The following is a 21,420-nucleotide window of genomic DNA, read 5'->3' on the forward strand; positions in this document are numbered from 1 at the left end:
CCTGGAAAAATTACAGCCTACGTACACAGAACGATCTGTTATTGATGGGAAGTATGGCGTCAGTCTGTGCAAACTATCTATGAAATTACTGCTAATCAGAAGCCATGTTCGGCTGCAGGTCGTGTAGTTTAGACCCAGCCCCTGAGATTACCTTCAGAAATGAGTCTTCATGCCCCTGTACGTAGTTGCCCTCATTTCTGGGGATTTTTAGAGTACCTACACTTGGGTGATAAAATGCCCTGCAGATTGGCGGAAGTCCACTGTGTGTACAGAGAAGATTCTGCTGCCTGAGCAGCGCAAATTCGAGAAACGTTTTGAGATATCAGTCTCTGGACCTGATCCCAAACCACCGATCTGCAGGGTGTGGAGATGGAGGAGTGGAGAAGCTCTTTTAGAGTCTCACCCCCTAACCCTTCCGATCTAGTTTGGGGAAATCCAGGACAGCTGACAAGTTGGCTCGTCATGAGATTTCCAGCAGTAAATGTAAGGAGGACTCCATTCTGCAGGGACTTCCACAGTAGGATGTGTCCTCATACAGCTCCCTTCACCAGACACTGGTGTTTAGGGTGCTGTGTTGATTGTCGTAGTTAATATCTGTCCAGAATTTCTCAGAACTCCTTGGCTATAAGAAAGCAGGGCTTATGGAAACCTTGAGTGGGCCACAGGCGTCCTTTGGAGGAAGGGTCAAGTTTGGGGGAGCAGATCTTAAACGTCTCCAGATATGTGGGTGCCTCGGGGGTTGGCCTGGTAGCTGCAGAAGAAGGGACAGGGCTGGAAGTAGTCACTTATGGGTGCTGTGAACACTGGCAGTTACTTGAACTTTGTCAGGAACCTGGCTACCATTGTACACCTGGCTGCCCTGTGTTAGAAGATTAGATTAGAGGAGGTGGGCTACCCTGGAGGGTGGTGGGCACAGACTGCTGCCAGCCAGGGTCGTGTCCTTCTTTGTGTTGCAATGTACCTCCCATTAGGATACCAATCCATAAATCATATCAGTGGGGAGAAGCTGCACTAGCAAGCGATGAGAGGGGATCCGGGAAGCTACAGTGACTGAAATACCCTAATGTGGGCTGTATGGTCACTGGCGCTTCCCAATGTAAACTTTTACCAGGAGTCTGTAATGGATGCCATACAATGACAACCCAAAGATTATTGTGTCATCTGACTGCAACACCCGAAAAGATGATGTGAACAGGGTCTAAAGTATGGCCATGGCAGCAGGCACAGCAGCTGATAATGATGGTGAGTAGCTGTGGAAAATGAAATGCAGAGATAAAGTAGCATGGATGTAAGTTAGGGGCATACGGGCAGGGTCTCTTCAGGAGACAGGTCCACATAAACTTTATCTCAGAATAAAATGTTTAGATATTCCATAATGAAGGAACAAGGCGAAGAGGAAAACCAGCAACCAGATGGCCTGATACTATCAATATAAAGGTGGAGAAGACCCTGGTGGACCTATCTAGGCTTGTACATGAACGCTCTTCCTACAGAGCGTTCATCCATCAAGTCACCATGGCTGGAGATCGAGTCAAAGGCCAATAATAATAATTCAATTTTTGAGAGTCCTCAGTGGTTGATAGTATCTTTACAGTCAGTCCTTAAAAGGTAACAAATTGAGACGACTCGGGTCTCTTCATCAGGCATAGAATAACACAGAATCTGAAGAATCACATATTTATACACAACAGGACACTGAAATAATGTCATATATAAGACAGGTGACGTGACGCAAAACTACTATTATTAGGGGACAGTGATAAACAGTTATGTCCATAAATATTGGAACAGTTCATAGATAAGGAGTGTGAACGGTTTATTGTCCTGCGATTGAGGTCTGGTCCATGATTGTAATGCCCCCAAATGGTCTGAGGAGCACATTTCTTAGGTGATGTAGAAAGACATAAATCCATGCGACACATTCATTCCTGCACTGATAGTGTCAAAGGTCGTTATCAGCTTACGGTATATTCACAAACTCTTCTGTCTCTCTGAGATTTGAAGTTACGTTTTAATACAAGTAATCTCATGTCCATGGTGCTATGATCAGGAAGACAAAACTGTTTGTCCACAGTTAGATGGATTCTTTTATCGTGTGGTGATGAGAATTCAACCTTGTTCTACGTTTTGCCCTGTCTCCCCCACATACAGACCCCCAGCTGAACATTTGGTATATATAAATAATAATCACAAACATGAACCAGACCTCAATCACAGGACAATAAAACTTTCATACTCCTTATCTATGAACTCCTCCAATCTTTGCTGCCATTATTGTATCTCCGTCTCCCGTCCTGATAGTTCTGCTTCACGTCACTTGTCCTATCTATTGCATTACTCCTGCGTCCTCCTGTGTATAAATATGTGACTCTTCAGATTCTGTGTTATTCTATACCTGATGAAGAAACCTGAGTCGTCTCTTACCATTTATCTTTTCAACCACTGAAGACTCTCAATCTTTAATATTTTTCTATCTACTGATTAACACAGTACAAAAATATATATTTTTCCCGTAATAATTCAATGAGATTTGACTTCCTAGAAGAACATTTCCCACATTCTTCACATGAAACGATTTCTTCTTTGTGTGGATTTTCTAATATACAAGATGTGGCTTATTTATTTAAAAAAAAAGTCCTACATAAAATTGTCAATGGTTCCGGCTGACACAAAGTTTTGGATGACGCTTCCCCCATTGTGGACCCTCGACTATGACTTATCTCTCATGTGGATTCTCTCATGTCGGACAAGACTTCTTTTCCGGTTAAAATATTTCCCGCACACCGTACAGCCGAACGGCTTCTCCCCTGTGTGAGCGATCTGATGCACAACCAGATCCGACTTCTGGATGAAACATTTCCCACACACGGGACACGGGAACGGCCGCTCTCCTGTGTGGATTCTGTGATGTGCAAAGAGGTTTGATTTAATGGCGAAACGTTTCCCACATTCTGTACACAAGTGCGGCTTCTCCCCGGTGTGAGTTTTCTGGTGTCTGACGAGATCGGATTTCCGCTTGAAACACTTCCCGCACACGGTACACGAGAGCGGCTTCTCCACTGTGTGAACTTTCAGATGTTCCAGAAAGTTTGATCTCATCGCAAAACTTTTTCCACATTCCGCACAAGGAAATCGTCCTTCGGTTCTGCGGCTGTTCGGCTTCTTCTCTCCTCTGGCCTTTGGAGGCAGCCGTGGAGCCTGTGACTGATCGGATGACGGCTGTAGGACCGTGGTGGGAACAGACAGCAGATTGCCGCCGGTGATGAGGGAAGGAAGGTTTATGGTAATAAAAGGCTGTCCATAAATAGTCGGTGAGATATTAAGGTTTGACGAATATTCTGAAGATGACAGGAGCGGACTGCAGCCGAGGCTCGGAGGAACATCTGCTGGGAAGAAAAAGATAGTGGTAGATGGACACCAAGACTCTAATGCCATATATCAGGAGTCCATGTCCCCAGTAGGGAACCCAAGATCTCCCTATCTTGGATTCATGGGCCATTTTCATAAAAAGTCAATCTTTCTGCAGCTTCCGTGTACAATTGTTATGACAGCAGTGATTATATCGCACATCTGGCTTCTACTAAATTCCTCTAAGCTGATTTGTGACCGCAAGGAAGTTTTGATGCAGCTAAAAATCCACTCGGAGGAGTTCAGTTAAACATACGGGTTAAATCATTTTATTATTTTGATAAATTGGATTTTTACGGACGCGATGCTATCAAATGTTTATTTTTGCAATTTGTGATTTAAAACTTTTATATATTTTTTACTTTTTAGCTTATTTTGTAGTGCCCTTATGGGACTTGAACTTATGATTTTTTTAATCTCTTGTACGGTATAATGGAATACTTTAATATTCCAGGGCATAAAAAAAAAATCACTGGTCTCCAGTGAAGCCCGGCCTGTGGCTCAGCTGATGGACGCTGGAATGACTGGGCCATTGAAATGCTCCTGTCAGAGGCACGAAAATGGTTAAATGGCAGAGATCAGAGCTCCGTTTATTGCTGTTAGGGGCAGGTATTGGCTGTATGTCACAGTCAGTAGTTGCCGAATATGGAGAAATTGATTTTCCTGATCCCGCTCCGTACACCCAAAAGATATAGGACACGCGAGAACCTTCTATGTCTGGAAGAATTAATCTCGTCAACTTATAATGGGGGACATCAGACCTCCGGAGCCGAGCACAAGAGAGAACGACACTGCTGGTAACAGAGATTTAGACTGTGCTGACAATTGGGATGAGGACACATGAATATGGTCATTCATAAAGGCTTAGCTGAGGGTCCAGGGGTTCTCAGTAGATAGAGGATGGCAAGAAAGGTTCGGACAGACAGATCTGGGGTCAGCTGATCTTCCCCGAGAACAAAAGGCTCACGTATTGAACTTCAAGCTGTTTGATACCGATCTCCCCTGATATCAACCGTCAGGAAGCGTTGAGCGTTCCCCATACATGGGGAGGCAGGTCGGCTTGTGTGTTGGCTCTTCTCTCTTGTCCGGTTATTACTCACCTGCGCTGACATTAGTCAGAGTTTCCTCTTCCCTCTTCAGGTCGTCACTTCTGTAATACTCCTCGTCTCCCTCCGTCTCTTCCACTTTCACAATAATCAGCTCATTGTTCTAAAAGAAAAATGCAGTAAATGATATACAGTATAACGCAGTGATGTCTACTTGTGGCACTTCATGTCCTTGTTGAAGGATTCTTCTACCTGTCGATCCTGAGGGACATTTGGATTTTCTCCTGGACCTTCCTTAGAATAAACTAGACAGGGACAACTTTCTGGTGAGGGACTGTGCCTTGGTCGATCTGTAAGAAACACGTATAAGGTTACTGAACATATACGGATCAAGCTGAATTCACACTGATATGTGCCAGGAAAACTCAACAGAGGGCAAATAGTCTCATTTTGGCCTTCATCAGTCTGATGTACATCAGAAAACAATAGAGACGAGCGTAGTCCGCCTCACTAGTCCGGAAGGAGGCAGAAGACAGAGAAAAACATAAAATAAATAAGTCACAAGCCCACCTTTATGTTTATGGGCAGTCTCCTCTTTAATGGTTGTTGCTAGGGGTTGGGGGTCCTCCATCAGGACGTCCTTGTACTGGTCCTTGTGTCCTTCCATATACTCCCACTCCTCCATGGAGAGATAGACGGTGACGTCCTGACACCTCACAGGGACCTGAGAATACAACGGTGCCGTCATCACCCAGACACATTATATAAGGTCCCAGCGTCCCCGGGAGAACTCACCTCTCCGGTCACCACGTGCAGGATCTTATTGGTGATCTCCACGATCTTCTGCTCGTTGCTTCTCTCATGCAACGGTGATGGAGGTGGAGGCACCATGATGGCACTTCTGATCTCACTCCATCCTCCTGACGCTTGGTGATCGGAGCTGGTTGTCCCACGTTCACCAGATTTCTTCACAACTGTGTAATCCTGTGTACAGAGAGACGCACTGATATACATCACTCATCATCTCTCGCCTCATCTTTATCCAGAGTCACATCATATGACAATTACGACAAGTCCTCACCTCTCCGGTCAGCAGGTAGATGATCTCCAGGGTGAGGCTTAATATCTGCTCAGCCATTTTATGACTCCTGTCCATCCTTAATTGGTCAGTCAGTAGGACCATTATCTGATAGAGGGTCCCTCACAGCAGGGACCTGGAGAGAGGACAAGTCAAGCGATACATTCACTTAGAGGAAATATTAAGGAAAAGATCTAATATCTGAAACTAATGACCAATGAAGCATTTCAGGTATCCCCATAATTACCAGATCAGGGGTCCTCTGATACTCCTTACTGCACAACCAAGATGAGGACTGCTCCATATTGATATTCTGATATACAGTACAGACCAAAAGTTTGGACACACCTTCTCATTTAAAGATTTTTCTGTATTTTCATGACTATGAAAATTGTACATTCACACTGAAGGCATCAAAACTATGAATTAACACATGTGGAATTATATACTTAACAAAAAATTGTGAAACAACTGAAATTATGTTGTATATTCTAGGTTCTTCAAAGTAGCCACCTTTTGCTTTGATGACTGCTTTGCACACTCTTGGCATTCTCTTGATGAGCTTCAAGAGGTAGTCACCGGAAATGGTTTTCACTTCACAGGTGTGCCCTGTCAGGTTTAATAAGTGGGATTTCTTGCCTTATAAATGGGGTTGGGACCATCAGTTGTGTTGAGCAGAAGTCTGGTGGATACACAGCTGATAGTCCTACTGAATAGACTGTTAGAATTTGTATTATGGCAAGAAAAAAGCAGCTAAGTATAGAAAAACAAGTGGCCATCATTACTTTAAGACATGAAGGTCAGTCAGTCCGAAAAATTGGGAAAACTTTGAAAGTGTCCCCAAGTGCAGTGGCAAAAACCATCAAGCGCTACAAAGAAACTGGCTCACATGAGGACCGCCCCAGGAAAGGAAGACCAAGAGTCACCTCTGCTTCTGAGGATAAGTTTATCTGAGTCACCAGCCTCAGAAATCGCAGGTTAACAGCAGCTCAGATTAGAGACCAGGTCAATGCCACACAGAGTTCTAGCAGCAGACACATCTCTACAACAACTGCTAAGAGGAGACTTTGTGCAGCAGGCCTTCAGAGAACACAAGGAATGGACATTAGACTAGTGGAAATCTGTGCTTTGGTCTGAGGAGGATCTTTGGTTCCAACCACCGTGTCTTTGTGCGATGCAGAAAAGGTGAACGGATGGACTCTACATGCCTGGTTCCCACCGTGAAGCATGGAGGAGGAGGTGTGATGGTGCTTTGCTGGTGACACTGTTGGGGATTTATTCAAAATTGAAGGCATACTGAACCAGCATGGCTACCACAGCATCTTGCAGCGGCATGCTATTCCATCCGGTTTGCGTTTAGTTGGACCATCATTTATTTTTCAACAGGACCATGACCCCAAACACACCTCCAGGCTGTGTAAGGGCTATTTGACCAAGAAGGAGAGTGATGGGGTGCTACGCCAGATGACCTGGCCTCCACAGTCACCAGACCTGAACCCAATCGAGATGGTTTGGGGTGAGCTGGACAAAGAGTGAAGGCAAAAGGGCCAACAAGTGCTAAGCATCTCTGGGAACTCCTTCAAGATTGTTGGAAGACCATTCCCGGTGACTACCTCTTGAAGCTCATCAAGACAATGCCAAGAGTGTGCAAAGCAGTCATTAAAGCAAAGGTGACTACTTTGAAGAACCTAGAATATAAGACATATTTTCAGTTGTTTCACACTTTTTTGTTAAGTATATAATTCCACATGTGTTAATTCATAGTTTTGATGCCTTCAGTGTGAATGTACAATTTTCATAGTCATGAAAATACAGAAAAATCTTTAAATGAGAAGGTGTGTCCAAACTTTTGGTCTGTACTATACTACTGGACATATCAGGGGTCCTGAGGTAAGAGGAGGCTGCTCACACTGCTGTCCATCCTGTCTATCTGATCTAATACTGGCGATACCAGGGGTGCAGAGGTAAGAAGAGGTTGGTGAGGAATATGATTCTGGCAGCAGCATTCAGGACAGATTGGAGCGGGGAGAGTGTGGTAAGAGGGAGGCCGATTAGTAGAGAGTTACAATAGTCCAGACGAGAATGAATAAGTGAGACAGTAAGAGTTTTTGCAGAGTCGAAAGTAAGAAAAGGGCGAATTCTAGAAATGTTTTTGAGATGCAAATAAGAAGAGCGAGCCAGTGATCGGATGTGGGGGGTGAATGAAAGCTCGGAATCAAGGATGACCCCGAGGCAGCAGGCATGTTGCTTGGGAGTAATGGTGGAACCGCACACGGAGATGGCAATGTCAGGCAAAGGTAGGTTTGTAGAGGGAGAGAACACGAGGAGTTCAGTTTTTGACAGGTTCAGTTTCAGATAGAGGGAGGACATGATGTTAGAGACAGCGGTAAGACAATCACTGGCGTGATATCACATGAAGCACAGGAGATTGTCACATGCAATAAAGAGCATTGTTCGGAGTCATGGAGGAGACATTACCTGGACGTGTACAGAATCCGGGGGGGACGCTGACAATGGGGGGCGATGCTGGACCCTGCAAACATTCACCGACTCCCCAGGAGGCTCCAGCTCACTGTGGATGAAGGACCTTTGATGATGTCATGATCATGTGACCAAGCACGTAATATCATCACAGCCCTCACTCCCCCCCTCACTCCATGTGATTGGTCACATGATCGTGTCCTCTTAAAAGATTCTCCATCCACTGAAGTCTTCGTTTACATAAATGTTTGGGTGCCAATAGCGAGATACCTGCTCCCGGGGATCCTGCACAGACTTAACCCCTTCATGATGGAGCCGTTTTTTGGTTTTGCGTTTCTGTTTTTCACTCCCCTCCTTCCCAGAGCCTTAACTTTTATATTTTTCCGTCAATATGGCCATGTGAGGGCTTGTTTTTTGAGAGACGAGTTTTACTTTTGAACTACAGCATTGCTTTTATCATATCGTGTACTCAAAAACAGGAAAAAAAATCCAAGTGCAGTGAAATTGCAAAATAATTGCAATTCCACAAAGTTTTTTAAATTTTTTTTTTACCATGTTCACCAAATGCTACAACCGACCTGCCATTATGATTCTCCGGGTCATTACGAGTTCATAGACACCAAACATGTCTAGGTTCTTTTTTATTTAAGTAGTGAAAAAAAAATCCAAATTGTTACAAAAAACTAAAATTGCGCCATTCTCCAATACCCGTAGCGTCTCCATTTTTCAGGCTCTCAGGTTGGGTGAGGGCTTATTTTTTGCCTGACGAGCTGACATTTTTAGGCTATGTTCACACAATGCGGTTTTTGCTGCGGATCCGCAGCGGATTTGACGCTGCGGATCCACAGCAGTTTTCCATGCAGGGTACAGTACAATGTTACCCTATGGAAAACAAAAACCGCTGTTCCCACTTTCCTTTTTTCGGCTTGAAAATCCGCGCTGATTTTCTGCGGAAAAAAAGTAGCATGTCAATTCTTTCTGCGGATTCCGCAGCGGGTTTCCACCTGCACCAATAGGAAAGTGCAGCTGGAAACCCGCAGTGGAATCCGCAGTAGAAAAAGGACAGAAAACCGCAGGGAAAACCACCGCAGTTTTGCACTGCGGTTTTACAAAACCAGGACCTGAAAAATCCGCAGCAAAAAAAGGACAGTGTGAACATAGCCTTAATGATACCATTTTTGTGCATATACGTTCTTTTAATCACCCGTTATTGCATTTTAATGCAATGGTACGGCAACAAAAAAAAAGGAATTCTGGGGTTTTGACCTTTTTTTTTCGTTACACCTTTTAGCGATCAGGTTAATCCTTTTTTTATTGATAGCTCGGGCGATTCTGAACACGGCGATACCAAATATGTGTATGTTTGATTTGTTTTATTGTTTTATTTTGAATGTGCCGAAAGGTGGGGATTTAAACTTTTATATATTTTATTTTTTTAATATTTTTAAAATCTTTTTTTTTTTTACTTTTGCCATGCTTCAATAGCCTCCATGGGAGGTTAGACACTGGCACAACTCGATCGGCTCAGCTACATAGCAGCGATGATCAGATCACCTCTATGTAGCAGAATGGCTGATTTGCTATGAGTGCTGACCACCAGGTGTCGCTCATAGCATTCCAGCAGTGACAATCATAGAGGTCTGCTGGAGAACTCTGGTTGTCATGCTGACCCATCAGTGACCCGCGGTTACGTGACGGGGTAACCGATGGGCAGGATTTCCGGCGCACTTGCCAGAAGTGCCGCTGAGTTTGACAGCGGCATTTAACGGGTTAACAGCCGCGGGTGGATCGCGATTCCACCTGCGGCTGTTGCGGGCACATGTCAGCTGTTCAAAACAATTTTGTATCTTACAGTGATTAGGTTCTTTAGAAGGACGTAGATCTGGGGATTTATTCTGATGGAATATAGGCTGAACTGGAAGGACAAACGTCTTTTTTCGGCCTTGCTGTTACTATGTAGACCCTTATAGCTGGGGGACACCCGGAGGACATTACTCGGCTTTGGGTCGCCATTGCCATTAGAACCACACAATCTTGATATCAGGTTGCCGATTAGGTTGAAGAGGGAGCGCTCGTGCTCTGTTAACCGTTTAGATGCCGATATCACTGTGGCCGGCAGCATGTAGGGGGTGATTCGGTGTCCGCCATGGTTGTCCAGTTGACATCTGCTGCATTTTCACTCATTTGGGGGATATAAAAAAAAGTGTATTGGTGGTCATTAAAGGGTTAATACTTCACACAGCTGAAGGTTTGTTACCATCTGGTTTACAAAACTCTGATTTATGGGGGCGTCTGAACAGTGAAGGTGTTGTCCATTATTGGACAACCCGTTTAAAGTTAGACATCAACACTTCTGGACGTCCCAGGTACAATTTCTTTCCCAGATTCCCTCCTTGTATGAAGAGATCTAACGTTCGTAGAGCCATAGGGCCAGACATCGGTGAGTACCCGGGATACAATGGGATTTCAATGGGTCACCTGTTAAAAGAGGACTTGGGCGGTATCTGTAAATTTCAGGAAAGGTGTGAAGTGTAATAGCTCATTCAGACGTCCGAGGGTCTCGGACCGCTAATGCACGGACTGGCTGCAAGTCTCCTGACCAGAGCATGACGGCTTCATGTACTTCTGTGAGGTCGTCATGTCATGTAGACCTGCAGCCGGTCCGTGTAATAAGAGTGGTGGACCTCAGAGTCCTCTGGTGAGGAGAAAAGATGGGTCTGAGGAGATCGATTCTTGGATGTCCATCAATGACCAGAAACTTGCCGGGTTTATGGAAGCTTTGACCAACTGCAGAGACTTGATTCTCAAGTATTGAGACATTTCAGGTCCGGGATAGGCCAGGTGAACCGTCCTTTTTTGAATAAAAACCTGTGTATCTTTCTAAAGAGGGGTTGGGTACGATAACCATAGACTGAATTAGATCGGAGATGGCCTGAGAAACCGAAAGCCAAGGAGGAGATCGGAAAACAGGTCTTGAAGGGTGGTGGAAAAGTATATTGTGTACGAACGAAAAGACCTCAACTGCAGATAACACAAGTATCGGCAGGAGAAGCCAACAACTCACCTGAAACCAGCACCCCATCATACATAAGAGGACTTATAGGTCCTGGACTTTGCAGTCAGCGAGGCTGACTATGGGGGTGCCAGGATGGAGTCAGCTTAAATGTGGACTTAAGATAGCCCAGAGACTGGCAGGTGCAGTCCACCTTAGGGGAGGAAGCCCACTTAGAGAGAAAATTGGCTGAAAAGGCATAAGGACGATCTCTGATGTGTCCGGGTGCCGATATTCCTGGTTAAGTCGTTGTTAATGTCAGAATGGTTTCAGCAGTATCTCGCGGTGTATTTGGCATCCGCTTCCGTTATGTGAAGGCGACCTATATGTTATCGCGGTTCCTGTCCAGTGAAGCCCCCAATAAACCAAAAATTATTTATATGTAAACTTTTCAAAAACTTGAACTCATACATTTATCCATAGGATATGCCATAAATTCACACTAGATTCATTTTTCTCGAGAACCTTGCTCTGACACACGCCGCCATCAGTGCAGAGGATGTTGGACTTAATTAATTTGTATGGAAATTTTGACCAACTCTCCGCTGATAGTTTTGTGCACTGGGACCCCGTTCCCGAGATCGATGAGGGTCCTACTGGTGAAACTTGCATCACCCATACATAGACGGGCGTTCCTGTGGATATACCATAAATATACGGGATGGAAATACCCCTTTACAGCAACATTCAGCCATATTATTAAACACCTGAAATAAATACTGACAAAACTCTGCCTAAAGCTGCGTGTGAATCTCCTGCCCACGGTATGAGACACTTTTGCTTTTTCCAGCCACCATCATTCATTACGGGCACGAAAACCTAAATGTCTTGGAAACAAGAAAATGATTTTCTTCTAGAATTTTCAGATTTTTCCAGTAAACTTAAGATTCCAAAACATGACAGTCGTTCTGCTCCTGTGCGATTTCTGAAGGCAACGCTCACACCAGTACTTTTAGGAGCTACAAATCAATGCATGAAAGACTTTTCCTAATAATTTTTATTGTAAAAACACTTTGCTCTACATATGTTTTCTTTTTCGGCTTCAGTTTTTGTAAAACATCTGGTGGAAAAGATAAAGATTTTATTGACCAGTAAGTGGGATAAGTCAACAATATATTTTTAGGGGGCCGACCCCCTAGCACCCCCAAGGATCAGCTTTTATTAACTTTGGCCATTGGTGGTGGCGGGTGTGGGACGCCCAATGATCTGATACTGATGATCAATTCTCTGCATCAGTCATTAATATCTTAAGAGTCCCATACATATTAAGACTGTCGGCTGAACGTGCTGCAGGCTTGGCCAACACTGTGTATGGAGGCATCCCGACTCCACCAAAAGATGATGTTGGGGGATCTGAGGATTTGATGTCTCTGATTCCAGGCAGCTGATCCTTTTTATTTTTGGCGAGATAAGCAGCCGCCAGAGGGATCTAACAGCGCGGCTTTTGTCGAGAATACAGAAATGTTTGGTAGAGCGCGAGCTCCCATGTGTGGGAGAACCGGGCACGATGGCCATTGTTCAGCCGACAACTATCTATTATGTATGGGGCCCTTAAGACGAGGGGATAAGATGAGGGGACGATCCCTTTACAGTTCAAATCTGCAACACACATCAGTGCCCGCTGCGGATGTTTTCTGCACTGAGGGCATGAGATTCCCAAAAGTCTCCTACACCGGTCCATGTTACTGTGAATAGAAGGAACATCTGCGCCTATCCACCCAGTAGGAACGTAGCCTTCCCGGTAAAGCATTTCCCACGTTCCGGTCACGTCTGTCCCTCCGTGTGCAGTCTCTGATGTAGAACCAGCTGTTTCTTGTTTGTATAGGATTTCTCACATTCTGAACATGAGAACGGCCTCTCCCCAGTGTGAATCCTCTGATGGACCACAAGACTGAATTTCCGGTTGAAGCGTTTCCCACACTCCAGACATGAGAACGGCCTCTCCCCGGTGTGAATTCTCTGATGTCCGACTAGAACTGATTTCATGGCAAATTTCTTGCCGCAGTCCGGACACGAGTACGGCTTCTCCCCGCTGTGAGTTCTTTGATGTCTGACAAGGTCTGATCTGCGGGTGAAACATTTCCCACAATCAGAACACAGATACGGCCTCTCCCCGGTGTGAATTTTTAGATGGTCGTATAGGTTGGATTTGTACAAAAAACATTTTTCGCATTCGGGACATGAAAATTGTCTCTCGTCCCTGTGATTCCGCGACAACAAATTCAATTTCTTTCTGCAATACTCCCTGTATTCAGACCATGGGAAGGGTTTAGGAACCTGGGACTGATCTGATGAAGGTTCTGTGAGAGGAGCGGGATCATCAGATGGGAGATCTAAGCTGTCGAGGGTGGAAGGTAACCTGGGCATAACAAGGTGGTCTCCATACAGATCTTGTGGGATGTTGTAATTTTCTGCATCGCGATCTAAATATGGCAGGAGATGTCCCTCCGAGTCTCTGGAGCCGTCATCTCCTGTAAAGAAAAAACGGATTATTTTATGTTTGGTAGGATTTCAGTCTCAGGTAGTAGGCAGCGTTCACACAGGGATGCAGTTCCTTTGTCCAAGCAGGCAGATTTATTAAAGTTCATAAATCTTTCCCAACAAAGCAGATAAACAGTCTTGTTATCAAAGTAAACTTGGCACTTGGATGCGAAAACGGTAAATACATATTTAGGCAATCCAAAATAGACGTTTCGATCCCAACGTGGACCTTCTTCAGTAGCACTGATTGCACAAGTAAAAGGAAATCAGAAGCAAAAGTGCAAGTGACAGGCAGCAACATCCGAGTGCCAAGGCTATTTTGCATCATTCATAATATTGTTCAGATTCTCACTGCACGGTCTGACCAGAGGTGAGGTGTCTCCCACAAAGACCAGGGCCCACAGATGTTTCCACCTCTACACACAGACCCAAATACCAGGTGTTTGCACCTCCACTCCCAGACACGGACTGAGCAGCTCAGCTGCCGATCTACACCAGCTGCTCCTCCTGGATCGGCGGGTGGGAATGACTGGTTCTTCCCATCTCATCTAATCATTCCTAACAACCCTGGACCCATATATGTTATTAACCCTCTCAGCGCCTCCTGTCCAGGATTCTGCCAGCTGATTGTCTACAGTTTTTATCAAGACCGCGCTACTCCATGCAGCACACGTCGTATCTCCGGCCTGGTTGTGAAGGTAAATAACACTGATGGTGCTTTTTTCACTGGTGGCTTTATTCCTGAATTATGGGCTCAGTTATGGTCCTTCGGTTGTAACACATGAGCCGACGTCTGCCTCTCTGAATCCTATAAGGGCCTAGATCTGAGTCTCGCAGGGATGTCTGGAGAGACGCTCGTCCGGCCACACAGACGGCGCTGCAGTATTCGGAGGACAGAGTGTGAAATAACCAGGACCCTAGTAAGGAAATTACCATCAGTATCACTTACCTGAAGACGTTAAAGCAAAAGAAAACCATTTATACTTGGAGGCTCCTTTAAGATGACTACACTTATCTATTCGCCTCAATAGTATATCTTCCATACTCACCGGTGCTGATGGCGGTAGGAGTTTCCTCCTCCTCCGGGGAATCAGCCCCATCATCCTCCTGATCGGGGTCTTCCACTTTGACAATAATTAGATCATCGTTCTATAAAATGAAATAGAAGGTGTTTGATATCATGTAATACAATGTGTCCTCATGGCTCTTTATTCTCCTCTCGTCCTTCTACCTGGTGATGCTCTGACACGTCCTGGTTTCCATCCTGAGGACTGCCGCATCGGTTGGGTGAATGGCTTTTACTGGATCCACCTGTAAGATGTGGAAAAACACAGTGAATCCCGATGTGATCACCTACTGAGAAGGATCCGGCAGATTCCTCCACAATAATGCAGCCACATATCTCGGCTTTACTGTGGGTTCAAAAGCCCACCAGGACCCGGGACTATTGAACTGAACTCATCATCACATGACCCCCCAGAATCTATTTTGTGAAAATTCCCTAATTACTCTTCACAACAAATGGCAGTCTCCTCTTACCCGGTGGTGTGAGGGGCCGGGGGTCCTCCATCAGGACGTCCTTGTACTGGTCCTTGTGTCCTTCCATATACTCCCACTCCTCCATGGAGAGATAGACGGTGACGTCCTGATACCTCACAGGGACCTGACAACACAACGGTCCCGTCATCACCCAGACACATTATATAAGGTCCCGGCGTCCCCGGCAGCACTCACCTCTCCGGTCACCACCTGCAGGATCTTACTGATGAGCTCCAGGATCTGCAGCTCGTTGCTCCTCCCGTGTATTAGGGTGGAGGGCGGAGGGACCATCCTGGGGATTTGGCTCTTGCTCCATCCCCCTGATTCTTGCCGTCGGGAACTGGAGGCCACGGACTCATCTGTTTTTTTCACTACGGTGTAATCCTGTGTGTGAGGAGAGACGCACGGATAAATGTCACTACATGCTGCCATCTTAGGAACCCTTGTGGCATATAATGCCCAGCCCTCACCTCTCCGGTCAGCAGGTGGATGATCTCCAGGGTGAGGCCTAAGATCCGCTCGGCCATGTTATCTCTGTCCTTGTCCATCTTCGATTGGTCAGTAAGAGATGATCAAGTGGAGAAAGATCCCAGGAACCTGAAGAGAAAAAAAGAGAATCAGATACGGATATACACTAAATACAGAGACAACATGATAAGCCTGTAGATTGCTATGTGAGCGGACCCGACAGCGGAGGCACCGGCCCATCATAGGACATAGTCAGCTACAATGCTCCTGGCCTTAATGAATGCGGCAGTCCTGTGCGAGTCTTCGGCTCCAGAGCTCATGCAAAACAGCAAGAAGTCGACGAGGTCCATCATCACACCATCACCCTTACTTAGGCTAGGGTCACATTGCGTTAGGGCAATCCGTTAAGCGCAAAATCACTCAAATGACGGCACATCGCTAGCGCCCGCCCAATGCTAGCGACGCGTTCACCATTACAGGCTATGGCGGCGTTAACGGACTACGTTAACACCGCGTTATGCCGCGGTGTAACGTAGTCCGTTAAACGCGGTCACATAACGCAATGTGACCCTAGCCTTACAGAGATGGACCTTGCCAAGGTCCACCACATTGTAGTCTACGGACTGACGGAAATCTGGCCATTTCCTGTAATAATGTCCCCGTCCTGGCCCCTTCTGTAATAATGTCCCCGAACTGGCCCCTTCTGTAATAATGTCCCCGTCCTGGCCCCTTCTGTAATAATGTCCCCGTCCTGGCCCCTTCTGTAATAATGTCCTTGTCCTGGCCCCTTCTGTAATAATGTCCCCATCCTGGCCCCTTCTGTAATAATGTCCCCCATCCTGGCCCTTTCTGTAATAATGTCCCCCATCCTGGCCCCTTCTGTAATAATGTCCCTGTCCTGGACCCTTCTGTAATAATGTCCCCCATCCTGACCCTTTGTGTAATAATGTCCCAGTCCTGGCCCCTTCTGTAATAATGTCCCTGTCCTGTAATAATGTCTCCCTTCCTCGCCCCTTCTGTAACAATGTCCCCGTCCTGGCCTCTTCTGTAATAGTGTCTCCCATCCTGGCCCTTTCTGTAACAATGTCCCCATCCTGGCCCCTTCTGTAATAATGTCCCCGTCCTGCCCCCTTCTGTAATAATGTCTCCCATCCTGGCCCTTTCTGTAACAATGTCCCCATCCTGGCTCCTTTCTGTAATAATGTTCCCGTCCTGGAATAATGTCTCCCTTCCTGGCCCTTTCTGTAATAATGTCCCCGTCCTGGCCCTTTCTGTAATAATGTCCCCGTCCTGGCCCCTTCTGTAATAATGTCCCCCATCCTGGCCCTTTCTGTAATAATGTCCCCGTCCTGGCCCCTTCTGTAATAATATCCCCCATCCTGGCCCTTTCTGTAATAATGTCCCCGTCCTGGCCCCTTTTGTAATAATGTCCCCGTCCTGGTCCCTTCTGTAATAATGTCCCCATCCTGGTCCCTTCTGTAATAATGTCCCTGTACTGGCCCCTTTCTGTAATAATGTCCCCCCCGTCCTGGTCCTTTCTGTAATAATGTCCCCGTCCTGGCCTCTTGATTTAATAATGTCCCTGTCCTGGCTCTTTCCTGCAATAATGTCCCCGTCCTGGCCCCTTTCTGGAATAATGTCCCTTTCCTGGCCCCTTTCTGTAATAATGTCCCCCCCATCCTGGCCCTTTCTGTAATAATGTCCCCGTCCTGGCCCCTTCTGTAATAATGTCCCCATCCTGGCCCCTTCTGTAATAATGTCCCTGTACTGGCCCCTTTCTGTAATAATGTCCCCCCCGTCCTCGCCCTTTCTGTAATAATGTCCCCGTCCTGGCCCCTTGCTTTAATAATGTCCCTGTCCTGGCTCTTTCCTGTAATAATGTCCCCGTCCTGGCCCCTTTCTGGAATAATGTCCCCGTCCTGGTCCCTTCTGGAATAATGTCCCTTTCTGTAATAATGTCTCCCCCCTGTCCTGGCTCTTTCCTGTAATAATGTCCCCGTCCTGGCCCCTTTCTGGAATGTCACCGTCCTGGCCCCTTCTGTATTAATGTCCCTGTCCTGGCCCCTTTCTGCAATAATGTCCCCCCCATCCTGGCCCTTTCTGTAATAATGTCCCCGTCCTGGCCCCTTGCTGTAATAATGTCCCCATCCTGGCCCCTTTCTGGAATAATGTCACCGTCCTGGCCCCTTCTGTAATAATGTCACCGTCCTGGCCCCTTCTGTAATAATGTCCCCATCCTGGCCCCTTCTGTAATAATGTCCCTGTCCTGGCCCCTTTCTGTAATAATGTCCCCCCCCAAACTGGCCCCTTCTGTAATAATGTCCCCGTCCTGGCCTTTTCTGTAATAACGTCCCCGTCCTGGCCCCTTCTGTAATAATGTCCCCGTCCTGGCCCTTTCTGTAAAAATGTCCCCGTCCTGGCCCCTTGCTGTAATAATGTCCCTGTCCTGGTCCTTTCCTGTAATAATGCCCCCGTACTGGCCCCTTTCTGGAATAATGTTCCCCCGTCCTGGCCCCTTTCTGCAACAATGTCCCCGTCCTGGCCCCTTGCTGTAACAATGTCCCCGTCCTGGCTCTTTCCTGTAATAATGTCCCCGTCCTGGCCCCTTTCTGTAATGTTCCCCCATCCTGGCCCCTTTCTGTAACAATGTCCCCATCCTGGCTCCTTTCTGTAATAATGTTCCCGTCCTGGAATAATGTCTCCCTTCCTGGCCCTTTCTGTAATAATGTCTCCCTTCCTGGCCCTTTCTGTAATAATGTCCCCGTCCTGGCCCTTTCTGTAATAATATCCCCGTCCTGGCCCCTTCTGTAATAATGTCCCCGTCCTGGCCCCTTCTGTAATAATGTCCCCCATCCTGGCCCCTTCTGTAATAATGTCCCTGTCCTGGTCCCTTCTGTAATAATGTCCCCCATCCTGGCCCTTTCTGTAATAATGTCCCAGTCCTGGCCCCTTCTGTAATAATGTCCCCGTCCTGTAATAATGTCTCCCTTCCTGGCCCCTTCTGTAATAATGTCCCCGTCCTGGCCCTTTCTGTAACAATGTCCCCATCCCGGCTCCTTTCTGTAATAATGTTCCCGTCCTGGAATAATGTCTCCCTTCCTGGCCCTTTCTATAATAATGTCCCCGTCCTGGCCCTTTCTGTAATAATGTCCCTGTCCTGGCCCCTTCTGTAATAATGTCCCCCATCCTGGCCCCTTCTGTAATAATGTCCCCCATCCTGGCCCTTTCTGTAATAATGTCCCCGTCCTGGCCCCTTCTGTAATAATATCCCCATCCTGGTCCTTTCTGTAATAATGTCCCCGTCCTGGCCCCTTTTGTAATAATGTCCCCATCCTGGCCCCTTCTGTAATAATGTCCCCCATCCTGGCCCCTTTCTGTAATACTGTCCCCATCCTGGCCCTATCCTGTAATAATGTCCCCCATCCTGGCCCCTTCTGTAATAAAGGCCCCATCCTGTAATAATGTCCCCGTCCTGGTCCTTTCTGTAGTAATATCCCCGTTCTTGCCCCATAGAATCCGGAGGTTTTGTAGATTTTTCCGTGGCGTAAAATTGCGCCTAATGTGAATGCACCCATACAAAAACTGGAAGAAGGAGTCCCCGTCACACGACGATGTCACACTGGTCACCGGTCACCGACTCAATGAATCACATGAAATAATGAATGTACAATGTGATAACAACAGGTGCAGGACGTTACTGACCGCTAGGCCCTCAGGACAGCAGGCGGCACACTCCCCATGGCAGGCAATGTGACGGCTTCTCACGGCTCTACAGGATCCTTCTGTGTCGCCGCCCACGGTCAAGGGAAAGGCACCGGCAGTGATCCAGAGCGTTGCTAGGAAACCCGGAGACGCCGGGGAGGGGGAGAACTACGGAAGTCAATGATGTCCAAACCTAGTCACTGAGGAAAACACAAGGGGCATTATTTAACCCCTCTCAGTACCAGGGACGTTAATATTTATCTTTTTCGCTACCCCAGACCACCAGGGAAGCCAATAGTTCACTACCCCAGACCACCAGGGTTGTCAGTATTTAACCCTTTCACCACCCCCAGACCACCAGGGATATTAATATTTAACCTTTTCACCACTTCAGACCACCAGAGAATCTGGTATTTAACCGCATTCATGACCCCAGACCACCAGGGACGTTGATATTTAACCTTTTTACCACCCCATACCACCAAGGAATTCTATATTTAACTTCTTTCACCACCCCAGACCACCAGAGACATGGATATTTAACCCCTTTCACCACCAGGGACATTGGTATTTATCCTTTTCACTACCCCAGACCACCATGGACATCAATATTTAAATCATTCACAACCCTATACCACCAGGGATGTTGATATTTAACCTCTTTCATCACACTAGACCACCAACGACGTTGATATTTAACCTCTTTCACCACCCCAGACCACCAGGGACATGAATATTTAACCCTTTTCACCGCAAGGGATATTGATATTTATACCTTTCACTACCCTAGACCATCAGGGACATCAATATTTAACCTCTTTCACCACCCCAGAACACCAGGGACGTTGATATTTAACCTCTTACCACCCCAGACCACCAGGGATGTCGGTATTTAAGCCTTTCACCACCCCAGACCACCATAGACTTCAATATTTAACTCTTTAACCATCCCAGACCACCGGGGACGTTGACATTTAACCTTATTCATTACCCTAGACCACCAGGGAATTTTGTCTTTAACCTATTTTACCACCCAGACCACAAGGGACATTGCTATTTAACCTCTTTCACCATGCCAGACTACCAGGGATGTTGATATTTAATTTCTTTCACCACCTCAGACCACCAGGGACGTTCATATTTAACCTCATTCACCACCCCAGACCACTAGGGATGATGATATCTAACCTCTTACACATATCTACAGCATTAGGGACATCAATATATAACCCATTTCACTACCCCAGACCACCAAGGAGGTTGATATTTAAGCTTTTTCACCACCCCAGACCACTAGGGCAATCAATATTTAAACTATTCACCACCTCAGACCACCAGGGATAGATATTTAACTTCTTTCACCATGCCAGACCACCAGGGAAGCCAATATTTCACTACCCCAGACCACCAGGAATGTCAGTATTTAACCTTTTCACCGCCCCAGACCACCAGGGACGTTGATATTTAATCTCTTTCAACTCCCCAGACCACCAGGGACATTAATATTTAACCCTTTTCACCACCTTAGATCACCAGGAACATCAATATTTAAGCTCTTCCAATACATCAGACCACCAGAAAAATGGATATTTAACCTTTTCAATTCCCCAGACCACCAGGGACTTTGATATTTAACCTCATTCACCACCCCAGATCACCAGGGACATTGATATTTAACCTCATTCACCACCTCAGACCAACAGGAAAATTGATATTTAACCTTTACACCACCTCAGGCCACCAGGGACATTGATATTTAAGCTTTTCAAGACCTTTAACTTCTTTCACCAACCCAGACCACAAGTGACATTGAGACCACAAGTGACATTGATATTGAACCTCTTTGACCACCCCTGACCACCAGGGAAGTCGATATTTAACCTTTTTTTTTTACCACCCCAGACCACTAGGAACATCGGTATTTAATTCTTTCACCACCCCAGACCAAGGCGGATGTTGATATTTAACCTCTTTCACCACCCCAGACCACCAGGGACATGAATATTTAACCACCAGGGATGTTGATATTTATCCTTTTCACTACCCTAGTCCAGCAGGGACATCAATATTTAACCTCCTTTACCACCCCAGACCACCAGGGTCGTTGATATTTAACCTTTTCAGTAACCCAGACCACCATGGAAGTTTATATTTAATCTTTTCAC

The 21,420-nt window shown here is 46.3% G+C and overlaps 2 protein-coding genes across 4 annotated transcripts; both read right to left on the minus strand.

Moving 5' to 3' along the window:
- Nucleotides 1-2,367: 2,367 nt before the first annotated feature.
- LOC143806124 (uncharacterized) lies at nt 2,368-8,160 on the minus strand. 2 transcript variants are annotated; one of them, XM_077286092.1, is made up of 7 exons: nt 8,011-8,160; nt 5,536-5,668; nt 5,250-5,438; nt 5,025-5,178; nt 4,707-4,804; nt 4,509-4,617; nt 2,368-3,383 (listed from the first exon to the last, which is right to left on the minus strand). In XM_077286092.1, exons 2-7 carry the CDS (start codon nt 5,635-5,637, stop codon nt 2,710-2,712), a joined length of 1,326 nt encoding a protein of 441 aa, XP_077142207.1. In that variant the 5' UTR covers nt 5,638-5,668; nt 8,011-8,160; the 3' UTR covers nt 2,368-2,709. The 2 variants fall into 2 exon arrangements, with proteins under 2 accessions (XP_077142207.1, XP_077142208.1); XM_077286093.1 differs by having other exon boundaries at nt 2,370-3,383; nt 5,250-5,457; nt 8,011-8,138.
- Nucleotides 8,161-12,126: 3,966 nt separating this feature from the next.
- LOC143806125 (oocyte zinc finger protein XlCOF8.4-like) lies at nt 12,127-19,454 on the minus strand. 2 transcript variants are annotated; one of them, XM_077286095.1, is made up of 8 exons: nt 19,256-19,454; nt 15,556-15,682; nt 15,281-15,469; nt 15,086-15,209; nt 14,778-14,857; nt 14,596-14,695; nt 13,425-13,536; nt 12,127-13,130 (listed from the first exon to the last, which is right to left on the minus strand). In XM_077286095.1, exons 2-8 carry the CDS (start codon nt 15,631-15,633, stop codon nt 12,830-12,832), a joined length of 984 nt encoding a protein of 327 aa, XP_077142210.1. In that variant the 5' UTR covers nt 15,634-15,682; nt 19,256-19,454; the 3' UTR covers nt 12,127-12,829. The 2 variants fall into 2 exon arrangements, with proteins under 2 accessions (XP_077142210.1, XP_077142209.1); XM_077286094.1 differs by having other exon boundaries at nt 12,127-13,536.
- Between the last annotated feature and the right edge of the window lie 1,966 nt (nt 19,455-21,420).

The sequence above is a fragment of the Ranitomeya variabilis genome, chromosome 2 (genome assembly GCF_051348905.1).
Source record: "Ranitomeya variabilis isolate aRanVar5 chromosome 2, aRanVar5.hap1, whole genome shotgun sequence".
Lineage (NCBI taxonomy): Eukaryota > Metazoa > Chordata > Amphibia > Anura > Dendrobatidae > Ranitomeya > Ranitomeya variabilis.